We start from the raw sequence: 19,067 nt of genomic DNA, 5'->3' as shown, positions 1-19,067 counted from the left end.
AGTTTCCCCTTGATTTCAACCATTCGCAGTACCAGCACAGCAATGCAGTTTTGGTTGATGTTACAAGGCTAGATCAGTCAATCATCCATGTTGTTGCCCCTGTAACTACCAAAAAGGCAGCTACCCCTCTTCAGGAACCAAACGTTTATATGGCCTGTCAACAGATAACCCTTCGTTGTGGTTGCACCTATGGTATGGCTATCTGTATCGCTGAGGCGCGCAGATCTCCCCAGCAGTAGCAAGATCTATGGTTCATTGCGTCTTGGCAGGGGGGGGGGGGGGGGGTGGTTCATGAATACATGAACAATAAGATTATGGCTAGGTTCTAGGTGCATATTGTACAACTGTAAATTGAGGTAGTCTTTCTTCTGGTAAAGAGATTTGATTTCAGTTTTTAACCAAATAATTTCATTTTGTGGTTTTGCTATCTTAGCCGATGCGCTTTTTTTGTTACTTTTTTTTCTGATTTAGTTTGGAGTCAGGTTTTTTCTGATTTAGTTTGGAGTCAGGTTTTTGTTAAGTCTTTTGTCAAGGATTTTCTTTGTTTACACTTCCAAAATACACATATTATTCTAATTACCTGAAGTGGTAGCAACATATTAAGCTTATCCATTATGGATGTTCCAGATAATCATGTTGTAAGTAGTATGTAAAAGTTGAAAGTGAGACCTAAAACAACAGCAAATGGTTCATCTCCTCATTGCTCAAATTCCCTACAGATATTAATTAATATTTTAGTCTTTGTGCAATTGTATTACATAGTTTGATTAGAAATGGTCATGTTTATGAATTTCATACATTATACTTCATGGTTATATTTACCAGTTGGTTTTATATTCCTGCACAGATTGCAGATTTTGGTTTGTCGAACGTCTTTGATGAGCAAAGGTTGTTGAATACCTTTTGTGGCAGTCCTCTGTATGCTTCACCTGAGATTGTTAAGGGAACTCCTTACCATGGCCCTGAAGTGGACTGCTGGTGAGAGAAATAATAATAATAATAATAATAATAATAATAATAATAATAATAATAATAAAGTAGCAGCATATAGTTTTATAATTACTGTATCTTTGGATAAATTTCACTCTGTTTAGGCAAAACTCTTTTTGTTTCCATAATTGTTTGAATGTATAAGTTTAACTGCCAGATACTACCTCTAACCTTAAAATGGTGTATTTACTTACAGTGACATTACCATTAAAATTTTGGACACATTCTGACTACTTTGTATCTGCAGTTATACACATAAACATACTTCTGCTAACAATTTGTCATTATTAATTATTTCCAGAAAATTATATACAAATGGAAATTCCTAATTTTTGTGTTAAAGGTCACTTGGTGTTCTACTATACACATTGGTTTATGGAGCAATGCCTTTTGATGGCTCCAATTTCAAACGTCTTGTGAGACAAATCTCCCAAGGAGACTACTTTGAACCAAAGAAGCCATCACGTAAGTAAGACAAGGACAGATCATTTTTCACTTTTTCATTTCCTTGACTACTCAAGTACATATGTGTAGCTGTAATTGAAATAATTTTGTGGCGGAAAACACACTGATAGACTATCATAATAACTATAACACACACACACACACACACACACACACACACACACACACACACACACACACACACAGAGTCCGGGAACACTTTCAATTATTTATTGCACAAGATCTAAACATTGTACAGATGTCATATGTATTGCATTTTGAAGAGAAACTCTATAAGTTTTTTTTACAAACATTCAGTATGCGAACCATGAGTGACCCAGCAGATGTCAGTACAGTAATCAAATTTTTGCCTTACCCGTCGCAGCATGACATCGTCGACTGTGGCAGTCACTTCCCGTGTTCTCTCTTGGAGCTCTGCTACATCACATGGTAGAGGCAGTACATACGCCAGATCTTCCATGTGTCCCCATGGAAAAAAGTTACACAGAGTGAGATCTGGTGCTCAGGGAGGGCACTTCATGAAACAGCTGTCCCCTTCTGTAGCACAGCCGATCCATCGATGTGGCAGCTCCGTTTTCAGGTACCCACAAACTACGCTGTAGTGGTATACCTGGAAAAAAGTGTCGGAAGTTCCATGCGGCTTTTTGCGGATGATGCTGTAGTATACAGAGAAGTTGCAGCATTAGAAAATTGTAGCGAAATGCAGGAAGATCTGCAGCGGATAGGCACTTGGTGCAGGGAGTGGCAACTGACCCTTAACATAGACAAATGTAATGTATTGCGAATACATAGAAAGAAGGATCCTTTATTGTATGATTATATGATAGCGGAACAAACACTGGTAGCAGTTACTTCTGTAAAATATCTGGGAGTATGCGTGCGGAACGATTTGAAGTGGAATGATCATATAAAATTAATTGTTGGTAAGGCGGGTACCAGGTTGAGATTCATTGGGAGAGTCGTTAGAAAATGTAGTCCATCAACAAAGGAGGTGGCTTACAAAACACTCGTTCGACCTATACTTGAGTATTGCTCATCAGTGTGGGATCCGTACCAGATCGGGTTGACGGAGGAGATAGAGAAGATCCAAAGAAGAGCGGCGCGTTTCGTCACAGGGTTATTTGGTAACCGTGATAGCGTTACGGAGATGTTTAACAAACTCAAGTGCAGACTCTGCAAGAGAGGCGCTCTGCATCGCGGTGTAGCTTGCTCACCAGGTTTCGAGAGGGTGCGTTTCTGGATGAGGTATCGAATATATTGCTTCCCCCTACTTATACCTCCCGAGGAGATCACGAATGTAAAATTAGAGAGATTAGAGCGCGCACAGAGGCTTTCAGACAGTCGTTCTTCCCGCGAACCATACGCGACTGGAACAGGAAAGGGAGATAATGACAGTGGCACGTAAAGTGCCCTCCGCCACACACCGTTGGGTGGCTTGCGGAGTATAAATGTAGATGTAGATGTAGATGTAGAAAAAAAAAAGCTTTCTGGCTTGCTCTTCAAAATGACATATGTATCATATCTGTACAGTGTTTGGTTCTTGTGCAGTAAATAATTGAAAGTGTTCCCGGCCGTCGTGTACCATGTGTGTGTGTGTGTGTGTGTGTGTGTGTGTGTGTGTGTGTGTGTGTGTAGTTAATCCCATAAAAGATGAAGTAGCATATGTAACAAGATAGCAAAACAAGACAGGACGGCACCTTACTCTGCTTCAAAGCTTTGTATCTGCACATACATTTGCAAGGAAGAGTGTGCTGATAGATTCATTGTATGTGGGGGAACTGTTAGCGCTAGGAAGAAATAATGACTCTTAATGGAAGGTAGGGAAAGGTGATAAATCTCAAAATTTACAGTTAGTGTTGTACACTGGTGGAAAAACATATACATACCTGTGCTGTATATCACATACTTGTACTTCTTTGCACAATAGATTAGATTTAACAACATATAATCAGATCTAAGGTCAGATATCTAAATGAAAAAGACATCTAGGTATGAAGACTAGGTTAGCTTTGTCGTGTCAAAACTGGATGATGCAACATTTGGATAACTTGGTACTTTTCTCGGAGTTGTATTACTCTTGTCATTACTGATATTTTTGGTACGCAAAAGAAAAAGAATTGACATTGTTAATCCTCTGTGTGCTCATGACATAAATGCTGTTTGTATCTAGCCTGTCTATTTTCAAAGGTGCCATCATTTGCATACAATATTTTGCCTTCCTCTCTCAGTCTCTAGCTTCTAATATTTACACATTTGATAAGTTTCACTGGTGCATTGTAATTCAAACATATCCCTTTTACTTTGTGTTGGTACAGCTGTTAAATATTTGAAGAAAATAATTTTATCATCATCAGCTGTACAATTCAACTTCATTCATTACTGGTTCCAGTTTTTACAATCATTATCATCACTAGAAGAAAAACAGTGCATCAGATTGATGAGAAATGTGTACTACTCATACAAGACTCATCATCATACCAAATGCGATGATGTCTCTCAGTAGTATGTAAAATCCGCATAATTTAGCAAATGCCATGAATCATTCAGGCAGATCACGTACCGAGACTAATGGACAGTTAACAGGTCATTGGCCGACCTGGCACAGTTTGTTTGCTTTGAAAAGACTCCAAAGACGGGGTTGGCAAAATTAATCACATAAAAGATAATGTAAGAAAACAGCAAAATGAAAAGGGGAAGGGCCTTACTCTGCTTCAGAGTTTTGGAACTGCAGATATGTTTGGTTGCTAGGAAGTGAACGGAGGAAAAACTATAAAAGAAGTTCTGTGAAGTTGGGAAGGTAGGATTAATCGACCTGTTAACTGTTGGTAGTCTTTACACAACCTGCCTGTGAGACTTTGTATTTGGTATGTTGATGAGTCTTGTGTATGTGGGTGCACATTTGTGATCCATGTGATGTACTGCTTTTCTTCCAGTGATGATGCTTGTAAAAACCAAAGCTAGTAAAGAGTAAAGTTGACCATGTATGGCTGATGGCTATAAAAATGCTTTTGTTGAAACATAACCATCTAATTTGTGTAACTTAAGAATGTAATATGTACCATAATCACTTCTTCAGGTCTCTATCTTCACTCTCTCAAACTGAAAAATGACTACTCGACATCATATAGAAACAGTCCTGTATTATGAAATCGGAAAGGTACCTTTTAAATGCCATTTTCACATAAGTCTTGAATTTTACTGGTACCATGTGCACAATATTTGCCTTTACAGCCATCTGATAATAGCCATTCATTCATCTTTATTATAGACTATGTGTACTTCACTCGAGTGTAGCCAGTTATACACATTACACTTAAGCACAACTGTAAGCAAGATTGCGAAAACTTTCATTCAGCATCACTAGCCTCAGTAGACTGTGATAACAAATCTCCTGTATCATTGATCTTCATCTGAAATACTTTTGCACTTTCTACTTAAATCACACTATTCTTGCCATACCACTAAAATTGGTGCTATTTTCAGTGTATGGAGCATTACTGAGATTTTCTGGGATGCCAAATGAAATAGTTAACTTACTACCCACAGCATTACTTCTCTCTGTCCCGCTTTGTTTTGCAGTGTTCAGCATACTCTGTTTACTTCTTGTGCCATGTGAGTCTCCACCTAAGAACTGAAAGAAAGAAATGTGTTTACAGCTTGGATACCATGTACATCAGTTATTCCTTAAATCACACATTGTGCTCTAAATCTTTTGCCTTTAAGACCCACTGTACTGCTCCTTTATGATACATCTTGTACCTGTAAAAGTTTAGTTTAAGGGAACAGTATACATGAAAGTGAGAATACTCACTTTCATGTGCAACAACAGGAGTTAAAAATCACCAACAGTAACAATACATTTGTTTGCAGTGAGTACTTGTAACATATTACATATATACTTCTTATCCTGTTTACAGTATTTCCCTATACTCATTATTACTAATTGTGCAGCTGCATCACCTTTAATTCGAGAAATGCTGACTGTAACACCTGGTCGGAGAGCTGACATTGAGAAGATATGTTCCCATTGGTGGGTGAATGAGGGATATGGAGAGTCTTGTTTAGAAATAGCAGAAGAACTGGCGAACCAAACACCTGTTCGTCTGGATCTCTTGCTGTCACTAGCACCACCTGCACCAAATGTTGGCAGTGACAAGTTGTTAGTGGGAGCTGAACAGGTAATACTTTACTTTATAGCATACTGAGAAATAGATTTATTTGTAAATTTTGCTTCATGGTTTGAAAACAACATGTTTATTGTATTGTGTTCATTATTTCTACATATGTGGTTATGTGTTGTAATCAAGCAGGCAATGGCACAGGCCACAAAAGGTAATGTACTGCAATTTTAGGAAACAATATAACTTAGGTTTATTACAGTAGTACTTAATTTCTGAAATTTTAATGGAATTTAAAGTAATAGGGGAGTTGAGCAATGTGGTTTCATTTGTTTTACTTTTGATTACCCATCATTGCCCATTTACTTATTTGTCTCAGTCTTAGATAGGAATAAAATCTTTCCATGTTGTAAAAGCAAAAACTTAGTTTATTTCCATGTTTTTAAAGGGGTGCTGGATGCATCTTACCCCTGATGTTTTTCCAGGTAGTAAGTGATGTGTTTCTGAGTTTGATTAAAATTGCCCCATGCATTCCACCGTTTTGCTTAGCATATTGGCCCTGTTCCCAACCCTAACACACCTGTTTGACCATTGAAACTGTCACCAATCAGTGTAACAATACCAAAAATTTTCTTTTATTTGAGCAAAAGGACAGTAGTCCAAATAACAACAAAAAATGAGACTTCCAACTAAGATCTGTTTTGTACAGTTATACACAAAACAGAATATATTTTAAACTTGTGTCACCTCTTTCTTTTACATGTAAAAGAAGATCATTAAAGCACAAGTGAGATAATTTTTGTTAAGCTGAGTACATATTTAATTCAACAAATCTGTTGAAAGAGTATTCCTAATTGCATTTAATTTGTTATTACTATATGTGCATCCATCACAAGAAGATGTAAGCTCTTCATGTTGAAAAACATCTAAGGAATCATGATGACAAAATATATGATAGTGCGTTAACAGGTGGATGATATTCCCTATTGCCATACAGTAGTATTTACAAACTTGATGAAGAATTTTATCATTCCCCTTATGGGCACTCAGGAACAGATCTATGCACTGAATGTATATAAGGTGCATATCATCTGATCTGTATATACTGTAAGTATTCTTTTTACGCAAATTATTTTGTAAGTAACAAAGTATAATTGGTTAATTAATAACAGATGCTTAGTTTTCCCAAGATATCACTACATTGATAATATGGAAAAAAGATGAGAGCATGTCATCCACTACAGGTATTTTATTAAGATTCTGGTAATGACAGCATAATCTGGTTTTAAATGCATAAAAATTTGAGTTCCAATAGAACTTTGTGTAGGGTACAGGTACAGGTAAATCTGTGGCATTTGGACATGAATATCTTAAAGGCAAAGTTATGTTTTACTGGCACTTAATGACAGAATGAATCTGTGAAGCTCTGTTGTTAGTAACTTGCATAAATTGTGATATCTCATAATTTGATACAATGAATTGTCATATTCTTTGGTGTATTTGATACATCCCTGTTATTTTGAGATTTCATCCACTTTTGGACTCGAACATTTTTTTCTTTTCTTCTTATTTAGTTCTCAGTGCAGCTTTACTGCTATATCCCACATTGTGAAAGTCATGCCTGCCAACATAATTTCAGTGGACGGCATATTGAAAACATTGCTACAAGAAATTTTGCTTTGACATTTTGACACAGCCCCTCATGGCACCATTGCAGTTTGAGCCATCATGCCACTTTTTGTGGTGTCATTTTAACTGCATGTGGGTATCTGGCTTAATGTCAGTTATTTTCAATCCTCCCTCCCCCCCAGTCCCGGAGGAGAAATGTCGTCAGAACTGTAACCAGATAATGTAGCAACATTGTAATCTGTGAATTAAACAATAATATAGGCTCTTTTCAATTATTTTTTCATGTCTCTTCCCCTTTGTCCCCGTCCCCACTTCTAGCAAGCAGGGCTAGAGATGTCTTAGCCCCACAGTCCAGGGTATTTCAAAACAAATGACCTGTTTAACAGTAGCACATTACTAAATATCCACAAAACCCTGAGTAGTTTGCTATATTATCAAAATGCTCTGAGTAATTACCACCAGCCACACAGAGAATATCTAGACGATATTAAGAAGGAAGATTGAGTTTCAATATCCTGTCGATGTTGAGGTCATTAGAGATGGATTGTGTCAAGTATGGGGAAGGAAATTGGCTGTGCCTTTTTGAAGGAACTGTCCTGGCATTTGCCTGAGGTGTTTAGGGGAAGCACGGAAAACCTAAATTTGGGTGGCTGGATGCAGGTCTGAGTCGTCGATCTTCCGAATGCGAGTCCAGTGTGTTAACCACTGTGCCACCTCGTTTGGTATCCAGACATTGACTAAATTCTTTGTGTAAGATTTCTTTGTTGACAGGAATAACTGTTGCTGTTATTCTGTTTCATAGCTCATTTATCCTCCCCCCATGAACCATGGACCTTGCCGTTGGTGGGGAGGCTTGCGTGCCTCAGCGATACAGATAGCCGTACCGTAGGTGCAACCACAACGGAGGGGTATCTGTTGAGAGGCCAGACAAACGTGTGGTTCCTAAAGAGGGGCAGCAGCCTTTTCAGTAGTTGCAAGGGCAACAGTCTGGATGATTGACTGATCTGGCCTTGTAACAATAACCAAAACGGCCTTGCTGTGCTGGTACTGCGAACGGCTGAAAGCAAGGAGAAACTACTGCCGTAATTTTCTCCGTGGGCATGCAGCTTTACTGTATGATTAAATGATGGTGGCATCCTCTTGGGTAAAATATTCCGGAGGTAAAATAGTCCCCCATTCGGATCTCCGGGCGGGGACTACTCAAGAGGATGTCGTTATCAGGAGAAATAAAACTGGCGTTCTACAGATCGGAGCGTGGAATGTCAGATCCCTTAATTGGGCAGGTAGGTTAGAAAATTTAAAAAGGGAAATGGATAGGTTAAAGTTAGATATAGTGGGCATTAGTGAAGTTCGGTGGCAGGAGGAACAAGACTTCTGGTCAGGTGAATACAGGGTTATAAACACAATATCAAATAGGGGTAATGCAGGAGTAGGTTTAATAATGAATAGGAAAATAGGAATGCGGGTAAGCTACTACAAACAACATAGTGAACGCATTATAGTGGCCAAGATAGATACGAAGCCCACACCTACTACAGTAGTACAAGTTTATATGCCAACTAGCTCTGCAGATGACGAAGAAATTGAAGAAATGTATGATGAAATAAAAGAAATTATTCAGATAGTGAAGGGTGACAAAAATTTAATAGTCATGGGTGACTGGAATTCGGTAGTAGGAAAAGGGAGAGAAGGAAACGTAGTAGGTGAATATGGATTGGGGCTAAGAAATGAAAGAGGAAGCCACCTGGTAGAATTTTGCACAGAGCACAACTTAATCATAGCTAACACTTGGTTCAAGAATCATAAAAGAAGGCTGTATACAAGGAAGAATCCTGGAGATACTAAAAGGTAGCAGATAGATTATATAATGGTAAGACAGAGATTTAGGAACCAGGTTTTAAATTGTAAGACATTTCCAGGGGCAGATGTGGACTCTGACCACAATCTATTGGTTATGATCTGTAGATTAAAACTGAAGAAACTGCAAAAAGGTGGGAATTTAAGGAGATGGGACCTGGTTAAACTGAAAGAACCAGAGGTTGTACAGAGTTTCAGGGGGAGCATAAGGGAACAATTGGCAGGAAAGCAGGGCTGTGTCTCAGGATCCGATGTACCCTATGTAGGGGTTGAGGCAGTGTGCCATTGAGAAATTGCTGTATTTTGTTGTACCATTGTCGTTGGGTTCCATTCTGTTGGAATATGGAATGGTTATAGACCACCAGAAGTTATGCAGAAAGCTACATCTGCAATATTTAAAGTTGTTCTTTACAGAATGGGCTGTATGCCTTCTCATAATAAATGGCACAAAACACATTCAGTTTAAACCTCATTCATGCTCAGTCTTTCCTGAGGGTTCTGGAGTCTCCATATGCAGACTATACTGCTGTACCACTATTGTGAAATGTTGCTTCATCAGAGAAAATCCCACATTGACAATCTCTATCTTCTTTGTCCTTTAACAGAGTTAGATTTTTGTGGGCCATGAACATAGTATGATGTGGAGTTTCAGTGTGTGTGTGTGGGGGGGGGGGGGGGGGGGTGTCCCCCACAGGGATGCTCCATATGTATATGTCCAGAGAACAGTAAAGTATTTTGGTACCCTGCAGGGCAAAGTGTCAGGCCCTGTGATGTGACCTTACATACAGCTTCAAGAATTTCTTCCCTGTAACTAGCGACAGAGAAAAATAGTTTTATTTTACAGCCAGTTCCGGTGTTATTTTTTGCCTATTTTGGAAACCACCCTCATTTCCACTTTGTTTCCTTCCTTCAGCCAATCACAACACATGACTTTGATGTCATGCAAACAAGTCTCTTGTGGTAACACTGGACACTGAGAATGTTTATTCAATATCTGTTTTACTATTTTATGAATGAAGTTTGTGGTTACAATATATTTCGTACTGTGGGGATTAGGTCAGGTTTGGAAGGTACCATATGTCATCTTGATTTATGTGTTTACAAAAAAGAAGTGCTTTTTCTGGTGTTCTTCATATTAATATTATGAAAATATCTAGTTTAATTTGATGCACCACCTTAAAAATCAGTCAGAAATGTGCTGTTTTTTGTACAATAAGATGTGCAAATTTTTTGGAAGATTCACATCAGTGACCAATACTATTACTGGACCTTAGTTCATTGGACATCACATCTAGAGCCCTAAATTCCTTGTGTGAGCTAACAACTATTATTTTAAGATTATGCATAATCCTCAGAGTTAAGAAAAAAAAATCAAAATCCAGTTTCAGCATTAGTAACTATTAGTTATCAGTACCAGTAAACTGCTACCTTCAGATTTGTGTCTTAACATGAGAGTGGTAAAATGCCAAATTTCACATTTAATTAAAGCTGCCAGTTTTGAGCTATGTTACTGAAAAGATGATTTAATTTTACTTTTTGCTTTATCATTAATAAGAAATTTTATGTCCCTACCCATAACATATATTGTGTGGACTAAACCTCTTGGCACACTTCAAGAAAAGTACAGTGGCACAGTTGTGCTCACACGTTTCATAAACATAAAAAAGGGACCCATTTAACATCAGTAGCCATATTATCATTGGACTGTTTTTTTTCTTGTTGCATTAAACTGTTCTTTGATTACTTTTGTAGGTATTATACCCAATTAATACAGTATATAGATACCAAAACAATGTTAATAACCAGATGCACAATATTAATACAGGGGGTAATCACTTTTAAACTGTTGCACTGCTGTCATTTGTGTGGAATGGTGGTATTTGACTAATGACTTTGTTACAGAGGAATTTTGGACAGTTTGAAATGTATTTCAGTCAGTGATGAAGAGGGGGGTGGGCCAGATTTTTCCAGTACAAAACTGAGTACAGACACTATATAATGATAAAATCCAAGTTAATGGGTTTGTCTGTACATTTGTCTAACTTAACAGACTAGCAGTGCAAACAGGGACAGAGTCATCTTGGAAAATGGATTGGCAGGGAGTAAGCTAAACATGGTGCACTTCGAAGCATGAAATAACCAGAGAATGTGTCCCTGGAGAGTAACAGTTACAGTAATATTAACGTAGATTCAATAAGTTTAAACTTACATTTGTACTGTCACTGTGACACATCCATTGAATGGTAGGATGGAAACAGTTTAAAGCAAGACGTTTTGAGTGTTGCATGCCTACTGGTCAATTTTTTAAAAGGATATAAATTTTCTGGTTGTGAATCATGTGATTATCAATTTTGATGTGTCAACCTGTAACAATGAACATACGCTCAATGCTGTAATATTAATCTTCCACAGACACATTGTTATACATTTTATTTCAAACTAGTCACATTTAAATTTGTTTCCTGCCTTATATATAAAGTTTCTCTAAACTGACTTTCAGTTCAAATAAAGAAAGTTAACAGAGTAGAGTTTCATTTTTCGTAACTTTTTTATGTTCACTCAGTATGTAATTTGGACAAAATTTATTTTTGGTGATGCTTATGTGGCTCACGTAGCCTCTGTTAAATCTCTGAATTGTTTGAAAGCAGGACAGTTAGTAGTTTTTCACCAGATGAAATAGATATACTTTTAGACACACCATTTTCCATGTTTTTTTTTATTTCATACAAAAGCGTTGTTTACATTTTTGAAAGTAAAACAATTACAACCACCTAAGATCATTACTTCCAATGGGCTGCCAACCTTGACATTTACTCTGAACAGTGTTGGTGATAAAGAACAGAATCTCTGGTGAGCAGTGATGCAATGTATTTGTCTTGATGTTCTCAGTCAGCCAACTAACACATGTCAAAGATGTAGATTGTCAAACAAGCAGAATGTTGATTCCTACTTAGGTCATAAAACTAACTTCCATAAGTAGCTTGTACAGCATTTGGTGTTATTAAAAATTATGCATATGCATTCTGCAGGCAATATACTGGTTCCTAAACCAAAACCTTAACCATGTTTGCTGTACATAAACCACATCTATTGATGAAAACAACATAAAAATGACTTCCATTCAGCATAGGTCCATATTGCATGGTTTGAGAGCACCATTTATGGTACATTAACACACAATAATTTTTGTGTACTGATAAGGGCAGTTTAGTTAAGAGGAATGAAGGTAACACTCTTATTGTTCATTGACAAACTCATCTTATGAAATGTGTGCCCCTTTTTGTAGGATGGAGGTGCTACTGGTATGGGAAATGATGTCTTAACATCAGTACCAGCCCGCTGTCATTCTGTAGGCAGCCTCATGGAACTTGACCATCGTCCATCAGATGTTATTTTGGAAGATGTTGCAGGCAAGGATACAGCAAAGAGGAAACTTGAAGGAGGTGAGAGACTGTGTTCAGTCTGTCTGTAAAGTAGCTGTAAATAGCAGATTATAGGGAGGGAAAGCACATCAACTCCATGATGAACAGTATTTCCAGAATTAGTCTTTCACTCAGTAGCAGCAGTGTGTGCGGTATACTGAAACTTCCTGGCAATTACAACTTCTATTGGACTGGGACTTATACCTACAACCTCACCTTTTGCGGGCAGTGATCTTAGCAACTGAGTTATCCAGGTGTGACTTATGACCCACCCTCACAACTCCAATTCTGCCACTATCCCTCAGCTACTTTCGGAATTCCACAGAAACTCTCCTTCATACCATACTGCAGTAACACTGTTGGAAGAAAGGAGGATACTGCAGAGAAATTGCTTAGTGAGAGCCTAGGGGATTCCTGATCAAGCTTTTGCTGAAAACGCATTGTTTGGCAGAATACAGTGTGACGATAGGCACAGAGATGAAAAGTACCAATACCATTGAAGGCTACTTGAGATTTATTGCTTCAGCCATCATTAAATGATTTTTCTGACTTTTGCCATTGTGAGTGGCTGGTAATGTCAAAGGGCACCCTCTGTTGCTGCTGGCAGGGAGGAATCAAGCCCATTATGTATACCCGAAGGCTTTTCTCCAGGTTATTACCACTGTGGTTCCCCATTTACTAATCGCAATGGTCATTATCTGCAGCATTGGAATCCAGGAGTTATTTACTGCGAGGCTATTTTCTTTGTTGTTGAACTATTTTTGTATTTTCATGTTTGTGAATTTCTATGGCTTTCCTAACGAGTGGAATGGTAGGTGTTCTCCACAGCAAGAACCTCTCTGTTAGTGAAATATATAATGTAATCATTCTCATACACTGGGTACTCCACTATGGCTGATTTCTCCACCTGTCACAACAACCTCAATCACTATAGCAGGTGGCGGGGGGCAGCAGCATTGAGCAGGAAAAAGTCCTCAGATGTTCGGTATGACAGGTACTTATAATCTCTGCTCATGGACTTGAATCCAGTCCACCACCAGTGATGGAGAGCGAGTCTTCACCGACACTGGTGAATCATCAAGAAAATCATTAAACGTCTGCTGAAGATCTTGAGACAGAAGCCAACAGCCGATACAAAGGTGGCCACGAAGGCTCAGCACTTTTGTGCTAGCTAGTGATCTCTAACAAACTTACTTAAGACAAAAATCCAGGAATGGAACAGTCTTTTTATTTATTTATTTATTTACATGTCAAGTTCCGTAGGACCAAATTGAGGAGAAAATCTCCAAGGTCATGGAACGTGTCAGTACATGAACTTACAACATAAAAGTAATAACAGATAAAAATAAATGTTCATGAACCTGAAAGAAAATCAGTCCATAAGTTTAAGCAAACACTATCAGCATTACAATGAGAATCAGCTTAATTTTTCAAGGAACTCCTCGACAGAATAGAAGGAGTGACCCATGAGGAAACTCTTCAGTTTCGATTTGAAAGTGCGTGGATTACTGCTAAGATTTTTGAATTCGAGTGTCAGCTTATTGAAAATGGATGCAGCAATATACTGCACACCTTTTTGCACAAGAGTTAAGGAAGTCCGATCCAAATCTAGGTTTGATTTCTGCCAAGTATTAACCGAGTGAAAGCTGGTTATTGTTGGAAATAAACTAATATTGGTAACAAGAAACGACAATAAGGAATATATATATTGAGAGGCCAATGTCAAAATACCCAGACTCGTGAACAGAAGTCGACAAGAGGCTCGTGAACTCACACCACTTATTGCCCGAACCGCCCATTTCTGAGCCAAAAATATCCTTCTAGAATGGGAAGAGTTACCCCAAAACATAATACCATATGACATAAGTGAATGAAAATAAGCAAAGTAGACTAATTTACGTGTCGAAGTATCACTCACTTTCGATACCGTTCGAATAGTGAAAATGGCAGTATTAAGTCTTTGAACAAGATCCTGAACGTGGGCTTTCCACGACAGCTTACTATCTATCTGAACACCTAGGAATCTGAACTGTTCAGTTTTACTAATCTTATGCCCGTTTTGTGAGATTAAAAGGTCAGGTTTTGTTGAATTGTGTGTTAGAAACTGTAAAAAACTGAGTCTTACTGTGATTTAATGTTAGTTTATTTTCTACAAGCCATGAACTGAGGTCATGTACTGTACTACTTGAAACCGAATCAGTGTTGCACACAACATCCTTTACTACCAAGAAACAGAAATATTTTAGAGTTACCCATAATACTAGAGGGCATATCATTTATATAAATAAGGAACAGGAGTGGCCCCAACACTGATCCCTGGGGCACCCCCAACTTGACAGTACCCATCTATGACTCAGCATCCACTGCATGGTGAGTAGCAACTTTCCTTCTCACAATATTGAAACTTACTTAAGGAAAATTTGAGGTTATTTGGAGTTTCACTGGGAATTGTTCTTCGCAAATAAAAAAAAAGATGGGAGAGGAAAGTGGCACCAGAAGTACACTCTACTACACAACATGAGTTGGTTTTAGGTCAGATGTTCCTCCATTGGGGGCTTACAAAGTACTAAATATGCTATTATTATCTGAGGTGGTTGTTCTTCTCAGCACTTCACTGTGCTTATCTGGAGTGAAATTTTGAAAATTCTTTGTGATGTATGTAATACATCCAGTGTGAACCCCCCCTCCCCGAAACACCCTTCTTGATTTCCTTGATCCAATTAGTGGTGTTCTCCCTGTGCTTCAAATTCATTTTGTCATTCTGTGAGATGATATTCTTTTAGTGTGCCCATAAAAGCACAACACTTCCGTTAAATGTGGCAATATTTTGTTACTTCTTCTATGCTTGGATCTATATTCTTCTCACTCTTCCCTGGGTCAAAATCTCTTCCTCATAATTTTGTCTCCCCCTTTACTTATTTTATGTGTAGCAGACACATGCCATTTGGTTGGATTCATTCAATGTTTCTGCATGACTGCTGTGCAATCTTCCTTTAGTGCTACTGCTGATAACTCTGTTGATGTTATCCACTCTCTCATAGCTAGACAAATTTCTGTGTAATGTTGGCTTTCCTGGTATACATTTGATTTTATGTTGGTATTTCTATCCTTTTATATGGTATCCAAAATTATCGCAAAATCAACCTCTTAAAGCATTTCAACATTTACCTTTATTGTAATGCATCTTCAGCCAGTCTACAAACATTCAAAAATCAATTTCATGTTCAGACTTTTCTAAATGTGATTCAATTTCTCACTCTCAATTGCATCAAGATTTCTTGGTAATATCGTTAAGTTTGAGATAAAAGATTGCACACAGCATGATCTTCCTCACACTATAATATCTGCCCTCATCAGATTACCTTTTCAGTCTTGTCTCCAAGTCTGTTTTGTAGAACCTTGAGTAGGTCATTTAGTTGACAAGTTCTCCTTCATACTGCATTGTTATGTAATTCTGCAGCTAGTAAGACTCTATTTGGTGTTTTTGTGGTTTTCAATCGTGTTATTCCTCCATATTTCTGTGTATTGGGTAGTGGTGATTGTGCTCTTTATTTGTTTATTTGAGTCTTAAAGCATGAGCCATCTACTATCAGAACTGGTGAAACCATAAAATTTACAAAAATATGTTAAAGTTATAAATTTAAGGTATAGGTATCTAACTACCAGGTGAATCAAGAATATCTTCAAAATCGGCCATGTCATTGTGTAACAGAGCACTGAATTCTTACTTGTGCAGCAGAGAGGGCCAAGTCTTGGAGGCAGTGAATTTATCACCGGATGTGTCAAGAAACGAGTAACAATCTCTATGTTGCATCTTTTTTGTCTGGAATCTTGTTTTGTTAGATTGCACTACAATATGTCCATATCAGTAGGCAAAATCGTTTCTTACATTGTGTATTCTTTGAAGTCATAATATTTCATTCGGATACTGACTACACCAATCTTTGGCAGTAATTTCGGTATTCATGGGCTTCTTACTGTAATTTATGTGAAAGCAATCCTATTTCCTGTGTACCTGTATTTCAGCATTATTGTGTAGTGTAAGGTATATGTTGTCCTGAGTGGTGAATTGAAAATTGACTTTCATACCTTTTGCTACATAATGGAAACATTTGTAGATGAAAACTGCAGATCAGGTGGAAGAATGTTGGGAAATCAGAAGCTGCTGATGTAATGAAGCCTTCTTCTCGGTGGCATTTTCCATTAGGGAAGACAAAAAGAATTATTTTGAAGGAAACAGGGAAGGCACAAAATAGTGGCCATATAAAAGGAGAGGTACTTTATAATAATAATAATAATAATAATAATAATAATAATAATAATACCAAAGTTTGTGTATAAGAGGAAAATTACTGGTGCAGTTGACACCTCACATAGTGATTAAAGAAATTACTCTTCCTATATCTAAAACCAAAGACATAGTAAGTCTCATGCAGAAACTGTCTTGCCCACCATGAAAAACTCTTCAGCCATTGCAGTTTTATGAGCAACGGTATTAGCTAGTGAAACTGCTTGCACTGGTAATGAAAGTTTCAACACAGTGTCTGAAGTCTGCGTCAGTAGTTCACATGAAATGCCTGATATTGCACGTGAAGTGTCTGATATTGTAATGTAAATGAGTGCAAATTGAAGTTTTAAAACAACAGTATTACTCAGTATGTATGAACAGTGTCTATCATGATAATGATTCTGTTAACATACTTGATTACATACAGATCATGTTCTTTTTATTGTGTTAAAGATTTAATTGAACTACAAACTTTTAGTCAGTGAAATTCTATTTTGTATTCTCCTCAGTTTTCTGATGTTGTTCTTGATATGTTGTTATCCAGTTTACGTTGAAATACTATTTTATTGCTGTGAGGAAAAGTAACTACAGTGCCATTTTATTTTTATTTAAAAGCTTTTTTCAGAAGATTTTGGAATTTAAAAAAGAGTGCAGTTTTATAAAAGAAAAGTAAAATTGTATGAAATTGAACAAAAATGCCCAAGTCAAAACTTAAATTAACAAAAAAGATTGGTTCTTTATAAATAAGATTTCACAAAACGATAGAACTTTAATTCTAAACCATTAATATATAACTACGAAATAAAAATGTTTTTGACCATCATTGTTTTGACTCGAGTGGTTTTTATATCCATATTTAAAAATATGCCTTCAGTGACTTTTCATACTAGAGACTTTGTGTATCATGTAAATGAATTAACTGGTACTGCATTGTCCCATTCTTCTTATTTTATACCATATATATCTGGCTTTGTTTTCCTATGAAACAGTTTTGTGTTTTGCAGTAATTCATTATTTTTTCATTTTTGAAAGGTAGAATTCCCCATGGATTACTGAAAGACATTTCTGCAACGTATTTAATCTGCATTGAGCTCTTGTTAAACCTTGTTTGGTTGTAACATTAAATAGACAGTACTGACAGCTGTAAAAACATGTGCGAAGCTATTCCTTCGTAACAACTAATACAAGGGAAAATCTGCAGTTCAGTTGGCTTGCATGGATTAAAACGTACAAGTTAAGAATATATTACTCTAGAAGTGCAAGACATGATGTAAGCAGAGTTAAAAAGGAGCTGATGTTATTGCACCAGATTCATCCTGAGACAGTTTGCCAAAAAGATTGTGGTTTTAACTGTAGTAAATGTTGTTGTTTCAAGGAGTTGAACTGAGAGGACAGTGTTCAATTATATGAAAAGGGCTAACATTATTTATGAAGTCTTCAGATACCAACACATTAGTATGTAGGGAGGAGGGGAGAGCAAGGTAGGGGTTGAGGGGGGGGGGGGGGCTCTCAATTCAATTCATGTTTATGCAACAAGCAGTAAAAGTGTTAAAAGTTAAAATCTAGAAATTTAAATATAAAAATGGATAACAACAGTGTCATTGATATGAGAGGAAAAATTTGGTTGTCAGTGCTTCTGTTTATTATTGCTGTATGGCTGATTTGTTACAGGATAGGCGACAACCAACTGTTGGCCAATATATGCATCTACTAAATTTCAGGCATGCAGCTGTGCAGTTTCCCACTCTTCTACTGACATTTCAACAGTGTGTAAGGGGTGTTCAAAAAGAAACGAGCTGGAGGCATAATTACAGAAACCAGTACCATTATGTTAGAAGTACTGACCCTGGCTGTTGAGACACTTGTCCCACTGTGACACAAGGCAGTGAATGGCTGTCTCATAAAATTCCCAGGTCTGCAATGTTAACTAGTTCTGCATGTACAGCTGTACGTCATCGTCCGTGATGAATCGTTTGCCCCTCAGAGCCTTTTTAAGGGGACCAAAAATGGCGTAATCACAGGGGAGAGGTATGGACTGTATAGAGGTTGGCCGAGAACCTCTCATTTGAATTACTGCAGAAGTGCCGCGACTGTGTTAGCTGTATAAGGCTTTGCATTGTTGTGGAGCACAATGAGCCCATGGGTGAGATTGCCTGGTCGTTTTGATTCGATCACTTGGCAAAGGGTGGTCAAGGTTTGCGAGTAATTATGGGCATTCACTGTTGTCCCATGCTGCAGGGAGTGAATCAGAAGGGGTCTGTCTTAGTCAAAGAAGAGCGTCAGCATAGCCTTTCCTGC

At 37.6% G+C, this 19,067-nt stretch overlaps 1 protein-coding gene across 3 annotated transcripts in view; it reads left to right on the top strand.

The window, feature by feature from the left end:
• The window catches only part of LOC126178231 (uncharacterized), a 401,103-nt gene that overhangs the window by 247,648 nt on the left and 134,388 nt on the right, over window positions 1–19,067 (top strand). For all 3 annotated transcript variants that reach the window (XM_049924516.1, XM_049924517.1, XM_049924515.1), the window contains 4 exons: window positions 848–978; window positions 1,334–1,455; window positions 5,407–5,633; window positions 12,346–12,502. In XM_049924516.1, coding sequence (XP_049780473.1) covers window positions 848–978; window positions 1,334–1,455; window positions 5,407–5,633; window positions 12,346–12,502 — 637 coding nt within the window. The remainder of the gene's footprint in view (window positions 1–847; window positions 979–1,333; window positions 1,456–5,406; window positions 5,634–12,345; window positions 12,503–19,067) is intronic.

Source organism: Schistocerca cancellata, chromosome 1, assembly GCF_023864275.1.
Source record: "Schistocerca cancellata isolate TAMUIC-IGC-003103 chromosome 1, iqSchCanc2.1, whole genome shotgun sequence".
In the NCBI taxonomy this organism is placed as follows: domain Eukaryota; kingdom Metazoa; phylum Arthropoda; class Insecta; order Orthoptera; family Acrididae; genus Schistocerca; species Schistocerca cancellata.
Note: the sequence above shows the minus strand (reverse complement) of the source record. Positions and strands in the feature narration are given on the sequence as shown.